Source organism: Solea solea, chromosome 10 (genome assembly GCF_958295425.1).
Source record: "Solea solea chromosome 10, fSolSol10.1, whole genome shotgun sequence".
In the NCBI taxonomy this organism is placed as follows: Eukaryota; Metazoa; Chordata; class Actinopteri; order Pleuronectiformes; family Soleidae; genus Solea; species Solea solea.
This window is the reverse complement of record NC_081143.1, coordinates 2,036,578-2,061,555: the sequence shown is the minus strand read 5'-3', so window position 1 is coordinate 2,061,555 and position 24,978 is coordinate 2,036,578. Positions and strand designations below refer to the sequence as shown.

The following is a 24,978-nucleotide window of genomic DNA, read 5'->3' as shown; positions in this document are numbered from 1 at the left end:
ATCACAGAACCTGTGACATCATCAAAGAAGCTGTGACATCATCATAGAACCTGTGACATCATCAAAGAACCTGAGACCTCATCAAAGAACCTGTGACATCATCAAAGAACCTGTGACATCATCAAAGAACCTGTGACGTCATCAAAGAACTGTGACATCAAAGAACCTTCGGCATCATCAAAGAACCTGTGACCTCATCAAAGAACCTGTGACATCATCATAGAACATGTGACGTCATGAAAGAACCAGTGACATCATCAAAGATCCTGTGACATAATCAAAGAACCTGTAGAATCATCAAATAACCTGTGACGTCATCAAAGAACCTGTGACGTCATCAAAGAACCTGTGGCATGTGGCCTGTGTGGGAAGACCTGTGACATCAAAGAATCTGTGACATCATCAAAGAACCTGTGACGTCATCAGAGAACCTGTTACATCATCAAAGAATCTGTGACATCATCAAAGAACCTGTGACATCATCAGAGAACCTGTGACTTCATCAAAGAACCTGTGATGTCCTCATAGAACATGTGATGTCATCAAAATACATGTGATGTCATCAAAGAACCTGTGACATCGTAGAGCATGTGATGTCATCATAGAACCTGTGACATCATCATAGAACCAGGGTCACACATGAACCTGTGACATCATCATAGAACCAGGGTCACTTACATGAACCCGTGACATCATCATAGAACCAGGATCACTCATATTAACCTGTGACATCATCATAGAACCAGGGTGACTCATATTAACCTGTGACATCATCATAGAACCAGGGTGACTCATATTAACCTGTGACATCATCATAGAACCAGGATCACTCATATTAACCTGTGACATCATCATAGAACCAGGATCACTCATATTAACCTGTGACATCATCATAGAACCAGGGTCACTCATATTAACCTGTGACATCATCATAGAACCAGGGTCACTCATATTAACCTGTGACATCATCATAGAACCAGGATCACTCATATTAACCTGTGACATCATCATAGAACCAGGATCACTCATATTAACCTGTGACATCATCATAGAACCAGGGTCACTCATATTAGCCTGTGACATCATTATAGAACCAGGGTCACTCATATTAACCTGTGACATCATCATAGAACCAGGATCATTCATATTAACCTGTGACATCATCATAGAACCAGGGTCACTCATATTAACCTGTGACATCATCATAGAACCAGGGTCACTCATATTAACCTGTGACATCATCATAGAACCAGGATCACTCATATTAACCTGTGACATCATCATATTAATTTCAGAATATTCTGAAATTAATATTATTTGCAGATGATACTAATATTTTCTGTTCGGGGGAAGACCTAAACCAATTAGTGGAAACAGTCAATAATGAAATGGCCAAGCTACATGTGTGGTTTAATATAAATAAACTATCTCTAAATTTAGAGAAAACTAAATATATGCTGTATGGGAAAAAAGGCTGTAAGACTAGTATTAACATACAAGTTAATGGAGTGGACATTGAAAGGGTTAATGAGTACAAAGTGCTGGGAGTGATTATTGATGACATGTTAAGTTGGAATCCACACACCAAACAGTTAAAAGGCAAGCTGGCCAGGAGTGTGTCCATACTTTGGAGGGCACAAAAACTATTAAACCAGAAGGCACTGTACTTGTTGTACTGCGCACTAGTCTCTCCACACCTGCAAAACTGCGCAGAGGTCTGGGGACACACTTACAAAACCACTACTTATCCCCTGTTTATACTCCAAAAAAGAGCCTTGAGAATCCTACATTATGCCAGTTACAGAGAACATACAAATCAACTATTTACCAAATCAAAAATACTTAAATTCTATGACTTAATAATATACCGCACAGTACAGATGATTTATAGGGCTGCCAACAAAAACCTCCCTCACAATCTACAGATATTATTACTGAACAGAGGGGAGGGACACAATCTAAGAGGGAACATGAGGTTCAGGCAGAGAAGGGTAAGAACTACATTAAAATCCTTTACTGTATCTGTCACGGGGGTCAGACAGTGGAATAATCTGGATGAGGAGATGAAAAAACAGCAAAACTGAGTGTATTTAAAAAGAAGTATGTAGAGATGACTATTAATCGATACAGAATGACACAGAAGAAAAGTATGACAAAGGTCAGGGACAGAAATCTGTAGACACCGTGGGAAACGGTGCAACGGCGCGACGGAACATCATGGACACATGTACATACACACATGGAGTCTGAGTTGACTGTCTAGAGCTAGATTATATCTCTGAGTGCTACCGGATGCTGAAACGTGTTTTCTTTGTCAAAATGTCATAAAAAAAAAAAAAATTAAAAAAAAAGAGGAAATGAAATGTGTGATGATAATGGGGGCGGGACTAGTTAAGCTTTGCTTCTCCCGCTTTCCCTTTCGGTTATGTATATTGTGTGATGAGTGATCTAAATGTCATGACCGAAATAAATAAATAAATTAAATAAATAAATAGAACCAGGGTCACTCATATTAACCTGTGACATCATCATAGAACCAGGGTCACTCATACTAACCTGTGACATCATCATAGAACCAGGGTGACTCATATTAACCTGTGACATCATCATAGAACCAGGGTCACTCATATTAACCTGTGACATCATCATAGAACCAGGGTCACTCATACTAACCTGTGACATCATCATAGAACCAGGGTGACTCATATTAACCTGTGACATCATCATAGAACCAGGGTGACTCATATTAACCTGTGACATCATCATAGAACCAGGGTCACTCATATTAACCTGTGACATCATCATAGAACCAGGGTCACTCATATTAACCTGTGACATCATCATAGAACCAGGGTCACTCATATTAACCTGTGACATCATCATAGAACCAGGGTCACTCATATTAACCTGTGACATCATCATAGAACCAGGGTGACTCATATTAACCTGTGACATCATCATAGAACCAGGGTCACTCACATTAACCTGTTGATTGCAAATATTCATTAAAGTTTTAAGATTTGACAAACAAAGAGATTTGATATTGGCTGGTAATAACATCAAGGGTCGAGGGTCAGGCACTTCCTGTTGAGATCAAAGACAAACAAGTGACTTTTGTTTTAAATTAGTTTAATTTCTCTCGTCACTAAAAGTCAAAGATGACACTGAGCGTGAACAGAACCAGCGCACGCACGCCAGCCCGGGCCTGACGCATGACTCAGCGTTTCCATAGGAACATGATCCACAGTCAACTGTGATTACATCCATTACATCTTTACAGTGTGCAAATCGTCGTCATGGAGACGGACCGACAGTAGTAATGAGCCGACGCGTGATTGGTCCCTTCATTTCCTTGTGATGCATCAGCGCCGTTTTCAAAGTTTCAGTGGTTTTTTTTTCATCAAAAACATCCCATTTTTACCCCAACACACACACACACACACACACACACACACACACGACGAGTCAGAGCTCCGCCCACAAGACGTCTGCTCCAGTTTTCCAGAATGAAGGGGATCGCAAGGGGGCGGGTCTAAAAAGCTTCACCGACAGACAGAGCATGAAATCAAAGGTAAAAACAGCTGACTCAGCAGGCAGTGTGGTCTCAGTCATAAATATATAGATATGTTTACAAACTTATTTAGATTTCCTTCACACATAAAATCATTCACAAGCTAAAATACAAAGGTTTTATCCCTGATTATGTACATCACCACCTTCTTTAACACTTCCTGTCTGCTGATCAGGAGGCAGGGAATCAACAGAGCCCCTCCCCCAATCATAAATGCTTTGCTTCACTTTGAAAAGTCAGGAAAAAAAATATTTAAAAATTGATGAGAGGGAGGAACATTATGAAAGGGATTGAATATGTGGGCGGGGCCAGGGGCGGAGTCAGAGGGAAGCCAGATGTCAGTCATTCGTGTTCCGAGAGTCGAGCGGCATCAGCGTGGCGGGAAACATCAGAACCTTGGCCTGCATGAAGGAAAGGTCGGGCAGAGCCGCGATGACCTTTGACGCCTCCTCACTCAGATTCTCGTCTTTCCTCGGCTTCCTGTGAAGAAAGAAACATGATCTTTAACCTTTAACGCCCTCTTATGGAGGACTGGAGATGACACGGTTACTCGTGTGACCTGGTGGACGTGCTGGTCTTCTCCATGGTCAACATGAGGCGAGCAAAGGCGTCGGCCACGCGGCTGCTGGGCGTTCCCGAGTCCAGTTTAGACGTGGTCAGCTCGTAGAGTTCAGGGTCCACGCCTGGAACAAAGTATCACACGCACACGTTCTAGTGTTTCACTCACACCCACAGACACGTTCTAGTGTTTCACATATACACGCTCTACATTACATTACATGTCATTTAGCAGACGCTTTTATCCAAAGCGACTTACAATAAGTGCATTTAAACATTTGGGTACAAACTATGAAGTGCTAGTCGTAAGTGCGATGTATTTTTTTTTTTTTGTCGTCGTCATCATCGTCTTAGTCGAGGTAGAGTCGGAAGAAATGTGTTTTTAGTCGGCGGCGGAAGATGTGGAGGCTTTCCGCTGTCCGGATGTCGATGGGGAGCTCGTTCCACCATTTGTGTGTGAAACACACGCTCTAGTGTTTCACACACACACACACAGACACGTTCAGTGTTTCACATACACATGTTCTAGTGTTTCACTCACACACCCACAGACACGTTCTAGTGTTTCACATATACACACTCTAGTGTTTCACACACACACACACACACAGACATGTTCTAGTGTTTCACATATACACACTCTAGTGTTTCACACACACACACTCACACACAGACACGTTCTAGTGTTTCACTCACACACACAGACATGTTCAGTGTTTCACATACACATGTTCTAGTGTTTCACTCACACACCCACAGAAACGTTCTAGTGTTTCACATATACACTCTAGTGTTTCTCACACACACACACGCACACAGACACGTTCTAGTGTTTCACACACACACACACACACACACACACACACACACACGCACACGTTCTAGTGTTTCACATACACATGTTCTAGTGTTTCACATACACATGTTCTAGTGTTTCACTCACACACCCACAGAAACCTTCTAGTGTTTCACATATACACGGTCTAGTGTTTCACACACACACACACATACGCACACACAGACACGTTATAGTGTTTCACTCACACACACAGACACGTTCAGTGTTTCACATACACATGTTCTAGTGTTTCACTCACACACCCACAGACACATTCTAGTGTTTCACATATACACACTCTAGTGTTTCACACACACACACACACACACACACACACACACACACACACACACACACACGCACACACGCACACACAGATACGTTCTAGTGTTTCACTCACACACACAGACACGTTCAGTGTTTCACATACACATGTTCTAGTGTTTCACTCACACACCCACAGACACGTTCTAGTGTTTCACATATACACGCTCTAGTGTTTCACACACACACACACACACACAGACACGTTCTAGTGTTTCACTCACACACACGTTCTAGTGTTTCACATACACACTCTAGTGTTTCACACACACACACACAGACACGTTCTAGTGTTTCACATATACACGCTCTAGTTTCACACACACACACGCACACACAGACACGTTCTAGTGTTTCACATATACACGCTCTAGTGTTTAACACACACACACACACGCACACACAGACACGTTCTAGTGTTTCACTCACACACACAGACACGTTCAGTGTTTCACATACACATGTTCTAGTGTTTCACTCACACACCCACAGACACGTTCTAGTGTTTCACACACACACACACGCACACACAGACACGTTCAGTGTTTCACATACACATGTTCTAGTGTTTCACTCACACACCCACAGACACGTTCTAGTGTTTCACATACACACACACACGGTCTAGTGTTTCACATACACACGTTCTAGCATTTCACACACTCACACTCGCACACACAGACACGTTCTAGTGTTTCACATATACACGCTCTAGTGTTTCACACACACACACACGCACACACAGACACGTTCTAGTGTTTCACTCACACACACAGACACGTTCAGTGTTTCACATACACATGTTCTAGTGTTTCACTCACACACCCACAGACACGTTCTAGTGTTTCACATACACACACACACGGTCTAGTGTTTCACATACACACGTTCTAGCATTTCACACACTCACACTAACACGTTCTAGTGTTTCACATAAACAGCAGCAGCAACAGGAGGAGTTTCTGCTGCTGCCTGTGACATCATAGAACCTGTGACCTTTCTCTGCTGCTGCACAGAAAGGTTGAGGACATTTGTCTTAATAACTCAACGAAACACCTTTGTTCTTTGTGTTCTAGTGTTCTTAGTTTTCTAAGTGTTCTTAGTGTTCTGACTGATTCACTTTAAATGTAGGTCTTCAGGATTTAAATCATGTTAAATCACAGGATTTAACATGACAGAAATCACTGAAAACACACACACACACACACACCAAAGAAAGGGCTGAGACAGTGAGGGATGGGGGGCAATGAACAAGCTGAGACAGTGCGCGTCCCATCCAAGCAACAACGGTGAGGTATTGTGTCCTCCCTGAATGGGTCAGGGTCAGGGTCAGGGTCAGGCTAACCCCGACCCTGAATGATCTGCGTCACAGAAACAAGGCTAACAACATCACTGTTGTATACTGTATATATGTAAATCCAGTTTGAGCTACAGGAAACTTTAAAGTTGATCTAATATCAGCATTACAGTGATGCAGGAAGTATGGCGTCCTATAAACACATAGTGACAGAAAGAGGATGATGAAAGTGATGAAGTGATGAAGGTCACCTGGCAGACTGGTGCAGCAGCTCAACTCATCATCAGGACCAAAGAAATCCAGGTTTAAGAGAGAAGAGCCTGCAGAGCCGGGCGAGCGAGGTTAACACACACAGAGAGAGAGACAGCGGGTCAGTGACGACAGCTCGGAAATGTGAGTCAGGGTCAAAGGTCGTACAGCAACGACATAAGTATTATGACGTAAAGTCAGCTGACTGACACAGAGGGGGAGGAGTCAAAGTCATTCATGACTCATCAAAAACAGCTTACACCTCAATCACGATTTGACTGAAAATTTCAGTCACTTTGATTCTGTTGTAAAACTGAGGTCAGAGGTCATCTCAGGACAGATGAGGTCATCACCACCTACCATCCAGAGGGTTGATGAGTCCACTGCTGCTCCAGTCAAACTGGACCGGAGGGAGCGCCTCCTGCTGGAGGAGAGAGGGAGGAGACTGATGATGTCATCATCATCAGTGGAACACAAAGAGGGACAGAGCTGAGGGACGGACCAATACCTGGGCGGAGTCAGAGGAACAGGAAGTTTGGTCTGCAGCAGCCGGTGGCGTCTGAGCGATGGCGGCGATCATCTCAGCAGCAGAGACGGGTTTAAGCGGTTCTTTGGTTGGTTCCAGCATTCCCTTAAAAAAACAACAACATGCATCACATGATCAATAACACGATGTAATGATTATATGCTTAGTGTGGAGTTGAACCTTTGGCTTTGATGAAATTGTTGTTGTTGTTTGTTGAATGTTTTATAAGTAAAATAAATTAGAGATGCAAATGAAAACTGTTGACCGAAACAAATTATTATGTCAATTATGTGCCATTGTTTTTTTTAACCTAATGTTGTTATGGCTGGGACTGAGTGTACTTACCTCACGTAAGTCAAGGTACTGCAACTATATAGATTATATTATAAATATAGATTAATATTTATGCTTCAAAGAATAAATCAATTAAGAATCTATGAAAATATTTAGGAAGATCTCATCGAACATATCAGACAACGAGGGTGTGTGCTCCTCATGGAGTCAGGCCACTCACCAGGCTGGCCGCGTACATGGGCACGATGACCGGCTGCTTCTTCTGACCTGTGAACAGCTGACACGTCCACACGCCCAATGTTAGTGTACAGGTTAAAGAGGACGGTGCTTCACCTTTGACCTTTGTCAACGAGCGACATCACTTACGATGTTCCTGGTGTCGATGCCGAGGCAGCAGAGCAGAGTTTTGTTACAATAAGACCCGCCCCACTGATATCGCAGACCCAACGCCTCGTTCACGTCCTGCAGCTGCGTCCACACGCCGGGAACACACCTGTTACCACGGAAACCATCAGTCACTCGTCATCTACACACATTCAACATCATGGCGCGCCGTGATGACGTCACCTGTCACGCGACGAGCTTGTCCCCTCCTCGTTTCCAGGTGGCGCAGCGTCCTCTCGAGGCTCCAGCAGGTTCTTGAGTGACACCACGTCACCGTCCACTGAGGCGGCGGCGTTCAGAGGAAAACTGCTCTCAAACACTTTCTGCAGGCGAATCAACAGCGACACCTGCAGACACAACAGTGACCGTTTACCGTTGCTATGGTTACACCTTTGATTACTTCAATTTATGACATCTGGTTTTAGGATTCATGGCCGTCATGTGACACTTCAAAAAACAAGCTCAAGAAAAGTTAAAATTTCTGTTTATCTACACTAGAACACACCCACACAGATTTCAAAATAAGTCTGTTTCTGTTGTTTATCCACACTAGAACACACCCACACTAGAACACACCCACACAGATTTCAAAATAAGTCTGTTTCTGTTGTTTATCCACACTAGAACACAGCCACACAGATTTCAAAATAAAAGTCTGTTTCTATAGTTTATCCACACTAGAACACATCCAGACAGATTTCAAAATAAAAAGTATGTTTCTGTTGTTTATCCACACTGGAACACACCCACACAGATTTCAAAATAAAAGTCTGTTACTGTTGTTTATCCACACTAGAACACACCAACAGATTTCAAAATAAAAGTCTGTTGCTGTTTATCCACCCTAAAACACACCCACACAGTTTTCAAAATAAAAGTCTGTTTCTATAGTTTATCCACTCTTTTTTGTCCCGTGTCTTTCACGTGTAAATTCAGGCTCTTACCGTGTGCACGTCTGTCCTGCAGGTTTCATGGTTTCCTGCTGGAGCTTCACTCTCATGCCACTCCTCCTCCTCTTCCTCGTCTCGTCTCTCTGCAGAGGGAGCAGCGCTCTGCTCCGTGCTGAACTCCGCCCACGACTCACCCTCCTCCACCTGATGCTGCTCCTCAAAGGCACTCCACCCTGTGTCTTCTTCCTCAGTGCCCTCCACAGCTGAGCTGAAGTTCCCAAAACTGTCACTGGCAGGGAATTCTGCAAACTTTCCTCCATCCTGTCCCTCACCTCCCCTGCTGAGGAATTTGGGTGAGTTGAAGTCACCAAATTCGTCTGCGAAGCCCTGACCTCCAAAGGAGCCAGCATCTCCAAAGTCGCCAAAGTCCTCCTCCTCGTCATCCTCTGCTAGCTGGCTGTGGTCGGCGGGCGTCGAGGGCTCACCCTGAAGTGGCGGGGAGGGTGCCGAGCCGGTGGTGCTGATGTCACCATACTCCTCCAGAGCATCTGTCGAGAGCGGACGCCCAAAAGAAGTCTCCGTTTCCGTCTCCGTCTCGTTCCCAGAGCCCTTCTCGTCAGACTGCCCCGCCTCACTGTCTGCAGTTGCGTCAGGTGACAGGTCATCTTCGTCCCAGTTCGGTGCTTCCGCCCCGTTGAGCACGACGGAATCATTAGTGCAAAGTGGCTCCAAGTGTTCCTGTGCAACTGCTACATCCCTTTGAGAGTCAGCATCTGTGCAGCAGGAACCAGGTCCAGTGCTGTTTGTGTCCCTGACAGCGTCCTCTAAGGACGGTGCCTGCTCTGCAGTCCACTCAGCCCCTGGGGGAGTGTCCGTGTCCATGTCCTTGCTCGTTGTCTGGCTGCAACCTCCTTCAATGTCCGAAAAAGAAGCAAAATCTGCAAACTCGCCAGCTAGGGAGGAGACAGGGACAGCGGACGTGTCCTCAGCAGACCGTCCTTCTACATGGTAGTGGACAGAATTCTGTGAGGAGGGACTTCCCTGAACGTCAAACCCGTTTGTTAGCACTGCTGCACTTTCGCCATTACAGTCAGCGAGCTCGCCACCAGTCGAGTCGCTGGCTGAAAAGTTGGGCAAGTTGGCGGTGGCCTTTTTCATTTCAGTTCTTTCTGAGGGACTGCCACTCTGATGGTTTACTGGAATGATGCCATTGGCCCTGGAGTGTTCATTATGGCGACTGTGGGCGCCGTTTACTGGCATCAGCCCTCTGCTGCTGGTGAGGAGCTCGGGTGGGGAGGTGGCGTTCAAAGCTTGTGTCTGGTTGTAAGTGGTCAGTGTGTCAAACTCTGTGAAGCTGATGCTGCCGGGTACTCCAGAGTAAGTGCCGAAGTCTCCAAACATTTCATCCTCTTCCTCACCCCCCTCCTCCAATGGTGGCGGTGAGGACGAGTACATGCGGATCACATCTGGCTCCATGACTGTGAAAATCAACAAACCCTCCTGGCTACACCTGTAACATGGAGAGAAGACAGAAACAGATCTGATAGGTTAGAAAAACATGTTGTGAAACACACCCTGAAAGCCCCACGCCAGTGACACGATGCCGCAGATACGATTAGTTAGCAGCGACAAGTTCTCAGGTCATGTGAGACCCCCTGAGACTCCTGAGGGTCAGTCAGTCTGAGGGGGGTCAGTCAGTCTGAGGGGATTTCCTTTTTTGTCATGTGACTCATGTAGAACTTTGACTGTGATTTGTCATCTTCATACAAAGTTGTGTAAGCTGTGTTCAGCTGCAGGTGAGCACTGTACTGTACTTTATTTCTAAAAATCAAAGCATTAAAAGCAGACGTAAGAGCAAATCCATTAAACATAAATCAAAGCATGAAAACACCAAAAAAAACACTGTCACCACACGACTGGGTATTACAAGCCATTCTGAATAAATGTTTAAGTTAAAAAAAAAAAGGCCCAGGTCAGAGGTCAGTGACAAATAAAAACTCATAAAACTCAGAAAAGAATAAGAAAACATTTCAGAACAGAAGTCCTGGAACAATGCAGCGCCCTCGTGTTGCACTTGATGATTCATGACCACAATCATAAGAATATAAAACCGTGGCCAGAATAATTTGCTCTGATGACGTCATCTGTATTTACCTGGTCACTCAGGTGTTTACACTTGACTCCGCCCAGAGGCAGCGTCACTGACGTCACTGTTTGCTTTGGCCCCCGTCACACTTCAACCCCTCCCCCCCCCCCATGCTAATGAAAATAACTGTGTTTGTATCAAGCTACTACTAAAACGACGTGTTGGTAACGAATGTGACGTGACGCGAGAAGAGTGACATAACGCGAGAAAAGTAAACTACGATGCCGACACACTTGTTTAACACGAGCTAACTCCGGCTAGCTTCTTCAACCTGTGGAGAGTGTTAGCTGCTAACTTCACTTAGCTTAGCCTGCTACGACTGTAGAGAGTGTTAGCTGCTAACGTGTCCACAGATGAGAGACAACACTGAGACACTTCAGAGAGAGGGAGTAGTCAGCAGCTAACGGCTAACTGCGTAGCTAGCCTCCACTGACAGCCAGCTTTAGCTTTAGCTTTAGCTTCAGCTGTGACAGCTGCTGTTCCGTCATCGACACCAACAGTCGGACTCACCATCAGAGCGGCTCCACGCTGCTCCATGACCCGCAGAGCCCCGCAGAGACCCGCACAGACTCGCTGCTGTCCGCAGTCCTCAGAGGACAAAGTGAGTGACGGTTCGAGCAGAACCTGAAGCTGCTGCTGCTGCTGCTGCTGCTGCTGCCTTTGCTCCGCCTCAGTCACCCAGCATGCACCACAGCAAGAGGAAGAGGAAGAGGAGCGGCTTTACGTCTGAGATATCTGAACAAATATAAAAGAATCAAAATCACAATAAAGTTTGAAAATATCGGTAAAATAAACAAAGTAAATCATGGTTTTCTCCAGAGTTCAGAGCTGAGACCAAGGCCGTTTCTAACCCGAGGATGCACTTAGGAATACAGTACACTGAAGTACACTGAAGTACGACCATAGCTACTTCCTGGTTCTACTGTTTGAATGGTGGGTGATGTCAAGCGCTTAAGCCTATTTACCGCCACCTACAGAGTGTTGACGTGTAAAATACTTTTAATAAATGCATATATATTGTTATTATTTTCACATTTTAAAATAAAATTTTCACATGTTAACTTAATTTATTTTTATTAAAATAGATATATTACAGCAGTGTAAAGTAGCACTGTACCATATACATATTATATTTAAATACATATACAATGTAACAACAGAACAATGTAATATAAATCTAAAATTCAAAGTTAAAATAAATAAAATACAAGCTAATCACCTCCGACAACGTTGCTGCCAAACTATAAATACGTCATTTCTTCATACACACACCACAATTAGTCATGAAATCTAAATGACTAATTTCTTGCCTCAAATTATCTTAAAACTGCGTTCCAAGACACAGAAAAATATTTTTTTATGTTTATGTTTGTATTCTCTGCTGCAATGTTCTGGCCAAATGCATTCTGGGATACATGGCTTTCCCAAGTACGCTCAAGTCACCACCCGATGCATGCTGGGTAGAACGGGGAGGGCCTTACTCGCTGCTCACGTACTTTAGAATTGGAACAGAACTTGGACTGAGGCTGATGACGTTTCACAAGTACGGACAAGTATGGATATTGAGAAAGGGGCTATGTTCACTGTCCTCAACCTGGAAGTCATGTGATCACATGTTCACCTGGAAGTCATGTGATCAAATCATGTTCACCTGATCAAACACAGATAATAAGATCATGTTTTCGCAGCAGCGCCCTCTTGTGTCTCAGATCAATGGCAGCGTCAGGATAAATATTGTGATATAGTTATAAGAGTTGTAAATGTACACAGTACACGAGTATCACTACAGGACACTCACGTGTAAAAAAACACTAAACGTTTCTTGTAAATTCTGTTCTATTTCCTGCTGCCAGGAGGGGGCGTTATAACTGTGATTCAGGACTGTAGACATCATCATTTACAGTTGAGAACAACTATGATCAGATTACAGTCAGTTTCTGAGGACGGATTCTTATGGATCTGTCAGAGACACACTGTGAGCAGATTGTTGTTGTTGTTATTGTTGTTGTTGATATGTCAGTGCACAGAGAGGGAGGTTCCATAATGGGGGAATGACATGGCAACAACTGACAAACACCGAATATTGTCATAATTTCTCGTCCTCAGAATCAAGTGGGACACATGAAACAAATGACCTTAAAAATGGACGCTGGATTCAAAATGTCCGACTTCCTGTTGGGAATTGGTTGAGGCAAAAACAATAAATACAATAAAAATGATCAGCAGGTGTCTAAGGTCACACTGTACAAATACATTTCATGGGGGGGGGGGTCACTTATCCCAGCATTCCATTCTGCGGTTTTCCAACAGCATGTCCATTAGCTGTTAGCTGTTATCTCGTCCACATGTCAGCGGGACAAGGAGCTGCTGGACAGCACCGGGTCCTCAGGTCCTTGTATGGACATGAGACAGAGAGAGGGACGACATGCTGCTGCTGCCACCTTCAGAACAATGTGTGTTTCTGTTAAATTTAGAGCAGTTATCAGACACAGCTCTCCTCTTCCTCCTCCACCTCCTCTTCCTCCTGTAAGACGAGCTTCAGCTCAGACACGAGCTTCACTCTTCACTCAGATTCCAGCTGTGGAGCAGGTGAGTGAAGCTGATGAAACCTGGACATCAATCTCTTTTTCTGTGGCACATTGTTATTTTTCTTGTGAGAAGAAGAAAAAACTTTCATCTGAGATTCATCAACTGCACAAAATCAAATCCTGTTTATGTTAATATTCCAGCACAGGCACTAACCAATCAAATCCTGTTTATGTGTTTAAGCTCAAACAGTTCTCTGCCCAGACACAGAGAAGGATCTGCTTCTCGTCTTCATCGTCTCACTGGGAGACAAGTGGAGGCTTCAAGGTTGAGGAAAGCATTTTAATCCAGTACTGAAACTGAGACAGGGAAGGTGAGTTTCTGGGATAATGATGTGAAGAGGATGAAGGTTTTATTCAGCCAGTCAATGCTTTGATCTAACCTGTGACTGTTCTCTTTGTCGTTACCTTGACAGCGTGACTGATGTGTCTCTGTTTTGTGTAGGTGTGAGTGAAGACACCATGATCCAAGCCAGGACCTCGACCCGTCAGCTGCTTCTTTTTGTGACCATCATCTGGATAGAGGTCCAGAATCCTGTGGCAGCAGGAGGTTCTGAGGTGACCTTGAGGTCCAACAGCACCGTCGGCAACCACACAAAATGCGGCGGCAGCACTGAATGCAAAGAGGGCGTGATTCTACGGGTGTGGACGCCAGACAACCCAGCATTCCCTGACCGTCTCGCCAGAGCCAGTATTTATTTTGTTGGGTTGGTGTACATGTTTGTAGGCGTGTCCATCATTGCTGACCGCTTCATGGCATCCATTGAGGTCATCACCTCCCAAGAAAGGCAGATCACCATCAAGAAACCAAATGGTGAAAAGATCACTACAACAGTGCGTATCTGGAATGAGACTGTGTCCAACCTGACCCTGATGGCACTCGGTTCATCTGCCCCAGAAATTCTCCTGTCAGTGGTGGAGGTCTGTGGTCACAACTTTGAGGCTGGTGAACTGGGCCCCAACACCATTGTAGGAAGTGCTGCTTTTAACATGTTTGTCATCATTGGTCTTTGTGTGTCCATCATTCCTGAAGGACAGACTAGAAAGGTGAAGCACCTGCGAGTATTCTTTGTCACCGCTGCCTGGAGCATCTTTGCGTACACTTGGCTTTACATAATCCTTGCTGTCTCCTCTCCAGGTGTTGTTGAAATATGGGAGGGGCTACTCACTCTCTCCTTCTTTCCAATCTGCGTTGTCTTTGCTTACGTCGCCGACCGCAGACTTCTCTTTTACAAGTACATGTACAAACGTTACAGAGCAGGAAAACGAAGGGGAATGATCATCGAAACCGAGGGAGAACCAGAGCTCCCCCAGAAGGTCGACTTGGAGATGGATGGTAAAATTCTCAGCTCCTGCAGAGAGGTATTTGTGGACAGTCAGGTGGGACTTGATGTGAAGGATCTGGATGAGGAGGAGGCTCGCAGAGAGGTTTCCAGGATCCTGAAGGAGTTGAAGCTAAAACATCCAGAAAAGGAGCTGGAGCAGCTGATGGAGCTCGCCAATTATCAGGTTTTATCCCAGCAACAAAAGAGTCGTGCGTTCTACCGCTGTCAGGCAACCAGGATCATGACTGGAGCAGGCAACATCCTGAAGAAGCACAACTCTGACCAGGCCAAGAGAGATGCTCAGCACAAATACTCCTCTGAAGTTTCAGTGAACGACTTCTCCAAGGTTTTCTTTGACCCGGGTACATACCAGTGTTTAGAGAACTGTGGCAGTGTGGCGCTGAATGTGGTGCGTCGTGGTGGAGACCTAACAAAGACAGTCTTAGTGGACTACCGGACAGAGGACAGCACTGCCAACGCTGGCTCAGACTATCGGTTCACTGAGGGAACTGTCATGTTCCAGCCGGGCGAGACTGAAAAAGAAATACGAGTTGATATCATTGATGATGACATTTTTGAGGAAGACGAGCATTTCCTGGTTCACCTCAGCAATGTGAGGGTCATATCAGGGAGTGCTGGCTCAGAAGGCCAAGAGGACAACACCGTGGACGCCCTTGCAGGGTTAGGTCTGCCGTGCACAGCCAGTGTCACCATCTATGATGATGACCATGCGGGGATCTTCACATTTGAGGAGCCGTTGGTGACTGTGAGCGAGAGTGTTGGAGTGATGGAGGTTAAGGTGGTTCGGGCCTCGGGAGCTCGGGGCGTGGTGGTGGTTCCATATAAAACTATGGAGGGGACGGCGAAAGGCGGCGGCGAGGACTTTGAAGACACACACGGAGTCCTAGAGTTTCAGAACGACGAGATCTTGTAAGTATAAATCTTCTGATGTTAAAAGTATGATGTGATGAAATATGATCGTCATCTGATGGTCATCAGGTCGTTTCCTGCTTTCACTGCAGGGCATCATGGGTACTTGAGTTTTTCTTTGGGTGTTCACTGATCATGGATCCAAACATCTGTGTCTCAACAGTTTGTTACATTCATACTGTTTAATTAGTCCAGTGTTTTTCTTTATCCTAGTCCTCAGGGAAAACCTGCCCTGCATGTTTTAGATGTTGTCCTGCTCAACATAGCTATTTCAAATGAACTGGTCTTTATCAGGCTTTTGTCTGACCAAGTGAATCAGGTGTGTTGAGCAGGACAACATCCAAAACATGTTTGGACAGTTTGTCCCTGAGGACCAGGATAAAGAAAAACACTGTGTTAGTGAACTAACCCACAAATATCAGCTTTGCAGCAGTTAATGGGAACATTGGGTTCAATGGTGTAATACATATTAACCTGACTGTCTGAGTTTATCATTCATTAACACATCAAGTGGATTCTGTGTGGGAATAGAGACCGATTCCTTCTGTGGACATGTCTCCTGATCACCTGCACTGTCCCACTAAGAGGACAGACATGTCCTTAAATATGTCTTCAACATGTCCATGCTCTTGAGTTTTGGGCAGATAAACATCACACTGCACTCGTCCTTATAAGGAGAGTAAACGTTCAGGAGCCTGTAAATCGTCGCAGCATCAGCTCATAAAGCAGATGGGGTGGTCATAACTGGCCAATCCCACATTACAAAGTGAACAAAACCAATAAACAAACGTTGTATGGTGAACAACATGAAGCAGTGAAAGTGTGAATGTGTGTCACTGAAAATGTCCCATCATTATCCAAGGATAAATGATAATTAAACATACCAAAGACTACAAATACATCGAAAATACTTCAAAAGACTTAGAAGCATCAGCAGTGACATAATTAATGACATCAGCAGTGATGTCAATAATTACATCAGCAGCGACATCATCAATGACATCAGCAGCAACATCAGCAGCTGTGACATCAGCAGTCACATCTCTCAATGACATCAGCAGTTACATCATCAATGACATCAGCAGTGACATCATCAATGACATCAGCGGTGACGTCATCAATGACTTCAGTAATGACATCATCAATGACATCATTAATGACATCATCAATAACATCAGCAGTGACGTCATCAATGACATCACTAATGACATCATCAATTACATCAGCAGTGACGCCATCAATGACATCAGTAATGACATCATCAATTACATCAGCATTGACATTGGCAGTGACATCAGCTGTGACATCGGCAGTGACATCAGTAATGACATCAGCTGTGACATCAGCAGTGACATCATCAATGACATCAGCAGTGACTTCAGCAGCACAAAGTTATATTTCAGGTCAGCTAGCTAAATCTTAATTTTAGCCACTGTGATGCAACTCAATGACTGGACGTGGTTTAGGGGCGGGGCTTGTGTTGACCAATCACCTGCAGATGCTTCTTTTCTCCCTCTGTTCTTTTTTCCAGTAAAACTATTCTGATCAATATAATTGATGATGAAGAATATGAGAAAAACAAGAAGTTCTTCCTTGAGATGGGAGAACCTCAGCTGCTGGAGATGAGTGAGAGGAAAGGTGGGCGTGTCCTTCTGGAGCTCAAACCCCGCCCACATGACTAACAACCTTTAACCTTTGTTAATCTGAACTCACCTTAAGGCCTCATGGGAAAAACATGAGCAGTCAAATGTCACAAGGAACCAGAGAAACAAGTGTGACATCACTTCCTGTGGAGGTTGACATCACTTCCTGTGTTATCGTTAGATTCCTTCAGTACTAACAGGGTCAGTGGACATCGTTTCAGTTGAAGGAACATTCAGCAAAAATAGAAAAAAAGGTTTGTAGGAAACACCAGAGTCAAATATCTGGTTCTGATTCTGATTGTGTTTTCATGTCTGATTGTGGTCATGCCTGATCGTGTGGTCATGTCTGATCGTGTGGTTATGTCTGATCATGTGGTCATGTCTGATTGTGTGGTCATGCCTGATCGCGTGGTCATGTCTGATCGTGTGGTAATGTCTAGATGTGTCCACTACAAAGATCTCCACTCCTCACCCACACATGACCATCGTTCATCATCATCCACATTCACGAAGGTCATCAGGGTTCTGCAGAGCTTTTATTCTTTTAAATAAGTGCTTTGAAGCAGAATGTTGTTTCACAGCCCTGGTACAACCTGGTGCAACCTGGTAAAACATAGTAGAACATAGTAGAGCCTGGTAGAACATGGTAATGTGATGAGAAGAAGGGTTAGGGTTAACCCTAAACCTAACCCATATGATGGACTGGAGGGTGAAGTAGTTTTCTAACTCCACAAGATGGCAGTGATGTAACAACATGAATCAGAGCCATGAAGGTATTTATGATCTGGTTCTCTGAAAACAGGAAGTGATGTCACAATGTGTAGATCAATTTGTGTTGTGGAACTAATGCATGACCCTTGACCTGTGACCTCTGACCCCCTCCCCCGTTGTTGTGTCTGGTGTCCACAGGAAGTTGATCAGTGTTAGAATTACTGACCACGAGAAGTACGATAAACACGTCAGCTTCTACATGGAGCTGCAGGAGCCCAGACGGACAGGTCCTGACCTTTGACCTTTCCTGCTCCCTGCCTCTGAGCTAGAACTCTGTTCACTCTCTCACTGAATCATTCTTTCACCTCACTCACTCTCTCACTGGATCATTCTTTCACCTCACTCACTTACTTTCACTGACTCATTCACTCACTCACTCACTCACTAACTCACTCATTGCTCACTGTGTCCCTCATTGGCTCAGTCTCACTCTCTCACTCATTCACTCACTCATTCATTCACTCTCTCACTCATTCCCCCACTCACCCATTCACTCATTGGCTCACTTTGTCACTCATTATTCACTCACTCATTCATTCACTCATTCTCTCACTCACTCACTCTCTCACTCATTCATTCACTCACTCGTTCACTCAATCATTCATTCACTCACTCACTCATTCATTCACTCATTCACTCTCTCACTCATTCTCTCACTCACTCATTCATTCACTCACTCACTCATTAATTCATTCACTCACTCACTCACTCACTCATTCATTATTTAATTCACTCACTCAATCATTCACTTATTCACTCTCACTCATTCATTCACTCATTTTCTCATTCAATCACTCACTCATTCAGCTGCTGAAGTGAAGGTTTGTTTTTAAGGAGAGGTTGTGATTGGTTACCACTCTGAAGTGGGAATTGTAAGGGGTGGGGCTGATGGGGCGGGCTTACGTTCATCAGGGTGTTGTGTTATTATTTTTGTTTGGTTTATTTGTCGATTGTGACGGCTCTGTGTGTGTGTGTGTGTGTTTTCTCTCTTTAGCCCTGTTACTTCAGGAAGTCGGTAAGTTTCCTCTTTCATGACTCGTCTGTCTGTCTGCTCTTCATGACTCGTCTGTCTGTCAGCTCTTTCATGAGTCGTCTGTCTGCTCTTTCATGTCTTGTCTGTCTGTCTGCTCTTCATGACTCGTCTGTCTGTCTGCTCTTTCATGAGTCGTCCGTCTGTCTGCTCTTTCATGACTCGTCTGTCGGTCTGCTCTTCATGACTCGTCTGTCTGTCTGCTCTTTCATGAGTCGTCCGTCTGTCTGCTCTTTCATGTCTCGTCTGTCTGTCTGCTCTTTCATGACTCGTCTGTCTGCTCTTCATGACTCGTCTGTCTGTCTGCTCTTCATGACTCGTCTGTCTGTCTGCTCTTCATGTTTTGTCTGTCTGTCTGCTCTTCATGTCTTGTCTGTCTGTCTGCTCTTCATGACTCATCTGTCTGTCTGCTCTTTCATGTCTAGTCTGTCTGTCTGCTTTTCATGTCTCGTCTGTCTGTCTACTCTTCATGACTCATCTGTCTGTCTGCTCTTTCATGTCTCGTCTGTCTATCTGCTCTTTTATGAGTCGTCCGTCTGTCTGCTCTTTCATGTCTTGTCTGTCTCTTTGCTCTTTCATGACTCATCTGTCTGTCTACTCTTTCATGAGTCGTCCGTCTGTCTGCTCTTTCATGTCTCGTCTGTCTGTCTGCTCTTTCATGACTCGTCTGTCTGCTCTTCATGACTCGTCTGTCTGTCTGCTCTTCATGACTCGTCTGTCTATCTGCTCTTTCATGAGTCGTCCGTCTGTCTGCTCTTTCATGTCTCGTCTGTCTGTCTGCTCTTTCATGACTCGTCTGTCTGCTCTTCATGACTCGTCTGTCTGTCTGCTCTTCATGACTCGTCTGTCTGTCTGCTCTTCATGTTTTGTCTGTCTGTCTGCTCTTCATGTCTTGTCTGTCTGTCTGCTCTTCATGACTCATCTGTCCGTCTACTCTTCATGACTCATCTGTCTGTCTGCTCTTTCATGTCTCGTCTGTCTGTCTACTCTTCATGACTCATCTGTCTGTCTGCTCTTTCATGTCTCGTCTGTCTATCTGCTCTTTCATGAGTCGTCCGTCTGTCTGCTCTTTCATGTCTTGTCTGTCTGTCTGCTCTTTCATGACTCGTCTGTCTGCTCTTCATGTTTTCTCTGTCTGTCTGCTCTTCATGTTTTGTCTGTCTGTCTGCTCTTCATGTCTTGTCTGTCTGTCTGCTCTTCATGACTCATCTGTCTGTCTGCTCTTTCATGTCTCGTCTGTCTGTCTGCTCTTTCATGACTCATCTGTCTGTCTGCTCTTTCATGTCTTGTCTGTCTGTCTGCTCTTTCATGACTCAACAGTTTTTAACTCTTCCATCTTTATTTCAGGTGGATTCACAAAAACAAGTATGTGATATTTCAAACGCAGTTTTTTTAAATGCCTTGTTTCCTGCTGAAGTGACTTCCTGTGTCTTTGTTGTTGTTTATAGACAAACAGCTGTTTGGTGAGAAGACAATGATTACGTAATCGTTTGTTTTCAAACTGTTTCAGCACTTTGAAAACAACGTGTGTGAGTGTGCAGTTGTGTGAGTGTGTGTGTGTTTGTGTGTGAGTGAGTGTGTGTGAGTGTGTTTGTGTGACTGCGAGTGAGTGTGTGAGTGTTTGTTTACAAAAGTATAAATATTAATAATTATTTGCTCTTGCAAACAAAATAATTATTTCTCTTCAGTTTTGTTCTCAAACATGTTAATAATCTGCATTAATGAGATCTTTACTGAGACAAATTATGATGATGGGATTATTGTGACATCATGTGATGACATCATTGTGATGACATTATGATGTCACAACAGATCAGTTCTCACTAATACAGATTAAAGAGAAATTATTCTTTTGTTTGTATAAAGAAAATATTATTATTGTGTAAAAGTGAAGCCACGCCCCCTGACCTTACACACTCACAGGCCCCACCCACTCACAAACATATGTTTAATGTTGTTCATGTTCACTCATTCGTCTGTCCACAACTTCATCTCTTCACTCATTCATCTGTTCACACCTGCATCCTTTCACTCATTCATCTGTTCACACCTGCATCCTTTCACTCATTCATCATTTCACACCGTCATTCTTTCACTCATTCATCTGTTCACTTGTTCACCTGTTCAGGTAGAGACATCTATAGGAAGGTTCAGGGAAGAGAATGCTCCGCCCCCTCTGCCATTATCAACATCACAGGTAATCTTTGGTCACTCATCTGTGCATGTGTTCACCTGCTCATGTGTTCATCTGTCAATCATGCTCCTGCCCCTCAGAAGAGAGGAACAAGGTGGGTGTGACAAAGAAGGAGGAGGAGGAGCGACGGATCGCTGAGCTGGGTCGACCCACGCTGGGTGAACACATGAAACTGGAGGTCGTCATCGAGGAGTCGTATGAGTTCAAGGTCACTGTTGCTATGGTTACAGCTATGATCACACTGATGCATCCTCTGGGTGGCGCTGTTCTGACCTTTGTGACCTCGCTGTGTTGCAGAATATCGTGGACAAACTGATCAAAAAAACCAACCTGGCTCTGTTGATTGGGACGAACAGCTGGAGGGAGCAGTTTGTTAACGCCATCACCGTCAGCTCCGGTACGACCTCCACCTTTGACCTTTGACGCATTAATGCTAACCCTGTCACCATCACACGTCACCATGAACGCATTAATGCTACCCCTGTCAGGTCACATGTCACCATGCATTAATGCTAACCATAACCCTGTCACCACCACATTTGACCATGAACACGATAATGCCATATTAGCTTAGCATCAGCCCTAGGATATGAATTAGCTTAGCATTAGCCCTATGATATTTTAGCTTAGCAGTAACCCTACGGTGAGCTTAGCATTCCCTGTAGGGTTAGCATGGTTCCAGGAGAGTTAGCTTAGCATTGAGCTCATTGCTCTGAATGTTTTCATTTGTGGTCAAACATTTAGCCTAATTGACTTTATTCTGACCTTCTGACTGTCTCACCTTCTGACCTTCCTCCATCTCAGGTGATGATGAAGATGAAGACGACGATGGCAAGGACAAGCCTCCATCCTGTTTTGACTATGTCATGCACTTCATCACCATCTTCTGGAAGCTTCTGTTTGCCTTGGTCCCGCCCACAGACGTGTGGAACGGGTGGGCGTGTTTCGTGGTGTCCATCTCTGTCATCGGGATTCTGACCGCCTTCATCGGGGACCTAGCGTCACACTTCGGCTGCACCATTGGCCTCAAAGACTCCGTCACTGCCGTGGTGTTTGTGGCTCTGGGCACTTCAGTACCAGGTGAGTCTGACCTAAACGTGTCATGTGACTTCAATTCAAATCAAAAAGAAGCACAGAGAAGTGTGTAAGACTGCAACTCTGTCTCCTGGTCTCACCTCTTGATTGTCATGGGTTTCTAATAAACTTCGCTAAACTTCTAGATAAGAGAGCTGCTCTGGACGCCATCTCTCTTCATGAGACTTCACCTGTGGAAAAGAATTAAAGGGCTAGTTCATGATATGTGTGATGTAATCATCAGTGTCGACAGACTTTGTAAACCACTCACTCTCTCACACCAAAGTCTATAGAGAAAATCAGTGATTTTCGCTGGTGGGGACACAGGAGCTGTTGGTCCTCTGCTGCCTCATGTGGTCACTTTGTGTCACTGGGTTAAGTATAAATTAAATATTTTAAAAGCCGAATTAAAAAAAATAAGACATCTGAACTTAGTGATGGAGGTAGCAGTGGATCAACAACTACTGTGTGTTGTGATGTTAAAATCACTGATTTATCTATGAGGTTTGGTGTGACGTAAAATCCCTGATTTATTTATTTGGCTGTTTTTCCTTGTGTTTCCACTGACAGCCTGCAAACTTTTCAGCATTAAGCGGCGCTGTATCATCTGTGTAGTATATATCACTCTTTGTGTGTCTCTCTCTCTCTCTCTCTCTCTCTCAGACACGTTTGCCAGTAAAGTTGCAGCCATCCAGGATCAATATGCTGACGCCTCCATTGGAAACGTGACAGGAAGTAATGCTGTCAACGTCTTCCTGGGTATCGGTGTGGCGTGGTCCATCGCCGCCATCTACCACTTCTTCAAAGGCCAGAAGTTCAGGGTGGACCCGGGAACGCTGGCCTTCTCCGTCACACTCTTCACCATCTTCGCCTTCATCTGCGTCGCCGTCCTCGTCTACCGGCGCCGGCCGGGCATCGGCGGGGAGCTTGGTGGACCTCGCGTCCCCAAGATTCTGACCACGTGTTTGTTCTTCAGCCTGTGGCTTATGTACATCATCTTCTCCTCACTGGAGGCCAACTGCCACATCCAGGGCTTCTGAGCATATGGGTTCTAACGGGTTCTGACAGAAGTGATAAATGGTTCTGATGGACTTTTAAAGGCTCCAGTAAGTTCCATCAGATTCCTGAACAAGGACGAGGACAAGGAACTGGCACCTCATGATTCTCGCAGGTTCTGATGGTCTGTATAAACTGAGATGAAACTGACAATTTTCATTTTCTAACACCCACTATAGCCTGGGTTCTGTTGGGTTCTGTTGGGTTCTGTTGGGTTTAGTTGTGTTCCCTTGGGTTTTGTTTGGTTCTGTTGGGTTCAGTTACTTCTTTTGGGTTCTGTTGGTTCTGTTTATCTGCTTCCCTTTATTAAAACACATTTTTCCTGGACCGTCAATCTGTGTTTGTGTCCCAATCATCGAGGCTGCACCGTCCAACAAAGAGATTTTTAAACCACACCCACTGATGATACATTACATTACATGTCATTTAGCAGACGCTTTTATCCAAAGCAACTTACAATGGAATTGTGTACAATCAGCCAGGGGTGGAGTCAAACTTGCGACCACCATTCACACACAGGGTACCGGTCTTAACCACTGAGCCACTCCACCCAAAGATGTCATCATCATCTGCACTGTTTTAAGGATCATCAGAACAAACACATTCACCATCACTACTTCACACATGTTGGAACAGTCAATTTTTAATAAGGTGGGGGGGGGGGGTCCATTAAAAAAACACATTTAAAGCTACTTTAAGCTAACTTATAGCTAGCTTTACATTAAGCTAACTTTATGTTGACCTATCTTTGACTAACTTACATTGTCTGTTAGCATCATGAAAAAGTTTGGTGAGGGGGCGGGGCTAACATCTTTGTGGCATTCTGGTTCTTGATTAGTTAAGAGGAGCTAATACAGAGCTATAATGATAATTGTTCTAATTATAACTGATCAGTTTATTCACCTTTAACCCAGTTCATGAAGTCATCAAGCGTCATGATGGACACATGAAAAAATACAGGTCAAAATCATCAGGTGACAAAGAAGAAGACGAGGACTTTGACTTTTAGAAAGCTAAAAACGCAAGTATACTTATATTAATACTTAATATATACTTGCATACTTGAGTATTGAGAAAGGGCCATCCATGATCCTAAGGCAGAAGCCAGTCTCACATCTGGGCGTTCTGCTGCTTCTCATTGGCTAACATATGGGGGCGGGACTAGTTAAGCTTTGCTTCTCCCGCATTCCCTTTCGGTTATGTATATTGTGTGAACTGCACTGTTATGTGATGAGTGATCTAAATGTCATGACCGAAATAAATAAATAAATAAATAAATAAACAAAGCTGTCA

General features: G+C 44.4%; 2 protein-coding genes across 10 annotated transcripts; one reads left to right on the top strand and one right to left on the bottom strand.

The window, feature by feature from the left end:
• Positions 1-3,112: 3,112 nt before the first annotated feature.
• On the bottom strand, positions 3,113-11,937 carry aftpha (aftiphilin a). 4 transcript variants are annotated; one of them, XM_058640332.1, is made up of 10 exons: positions 11,588-11,937; positions 8,986-10,441; positions 8,225-8,388; positions 8,024-8,150; positions 7,878-7,934; positions 7,346-7,468; positions 7,198-7,258; positions 6,840-6,908; positions 4,131-4,254; positions 3,113-4,051 (listed from the first exon to the last, which is right to left on the bottom strand). In XM_058640332.1, the coding sequence occupies exons 2-10, from the start codon at positions 10,405-10,407 to the stop codon at positions 3,910-3,912; spliced, it is 2,289 nt and encodes a 762-aa protein (XP_058496315.1). In that variant the 5' UTR covers positions 10,408-10,441; positions 11,588-11,937; the 3' UTR covers positions 3,113-3,909. The 4 variants fall into 4 exon arrangements, with proteins under 4 accessions (XP_058496315.1, XP_058496314.1, XP_058496318.1 ...); XM_058640331.1 differs by having other exon boundaries at positions 7,198-7,261; positions 11,588-11,936; XM_058640335.1 differs by lacking the exon at positions 6,840-6,908 and having other exon boundaries at positions 11,588-11,934.
• A 1,639-nt stretch (positions 11,938-13,576) lies between these two features.
• On the top strand, positions 13,577-24,019 carry slc8a1a (solute carrier family 8 member 1a). 6 transcript variants are annotated; one of them, XM_058641265.1, is made up of 12 exons: positions 13,577-13,666; positions 13,847-13,976; positions 14,108-15,917; positions 17,449-17,555; positions 19,326-19,346; positions 20,709-20,726; positions 20,810-20,824; positions 21,490-21,558; positions 21,639-21,763; positions 21,853-21,952; positions 22,360-22,635; positions 23,293-24,019. In XM_058641265.1, exons 3-12 carry the CDS (start codon positions 14,125-14,127, stop codon positions 23,667-23,669), a joined length of 2,901 nt encoding a protein of 966 aa, XP_058497248.1. In that variant the 5' UTR covers positions 13,577-13,666; positions 13,847-13,976; positions 14,108-14,124; the 3' UTR covers positions 23,670-24,019. The 6 variants fall into 6 exon arrangements, with proteins under 6 accessions (XP_058497248.1, XP_058497250.1, XP_058497251.1 ...); XM_058641268.1 differs by lacking the exon at positions 17,449-17,555 and adding an exon at positions 18,470-18,558 and having other exon boundaries at positions 13,578-13,666; positions 21,636-21,763; XM_058641264.1 differs by having other exon boundaries at positions 13,578-13,666; positions 21,636-21,763.
• Positions 24,020-24,978: the final 959 nt, after the last annotated feature.

Excerpts from the sequence above, each read along its gene's own strand:
- slc8a1a (XM_058641264.1), top strand. The coding sequence starts at position 14,125 with ATGATCCAAGCCAGGACCTCGACCCGTCAGCTGCTTCTTTTTGTGACC. Across the intron at positions 17,556-19,325 it reads GGAGATGAGTGAGAGGAAAG|CCCTGTTACTTCAGGAAGTC; the intron begins GTGGGCGTGTCC and ends TTCTCTCTTTAG. Across the intron at positions 21,764-21,852 it reads AGGAGTCGTATGAGTTCAAG|AATATCGTGGACAAACTGAT; the intron begins GTCACTGTTGCT and ends GCTGTGTTGCAG.
- aftpha (XM_058640331.1), bottom strand. The coding sequence starts at position 10,407 with ATGGAGCCAGATGTGATCCGCATGTACTCGTCCTCACCGCCACCATTG. Across the intron at positions 8,389-8,985 it reads GCAGGACAGACGTGCACACG|GTGTCGCTGTTGATTCGCCT; the intron begins GTAAGAGCCTGA and ends TTGTGTCTGCAG. Across the intron at positions 7,935-8,023 it reads GCATCGACACCAGGAACATC|CTGTTCACAGGTCAGAAGAA; the intron begins GTAAGTGATGTC and ends TGGACGTGTCAG.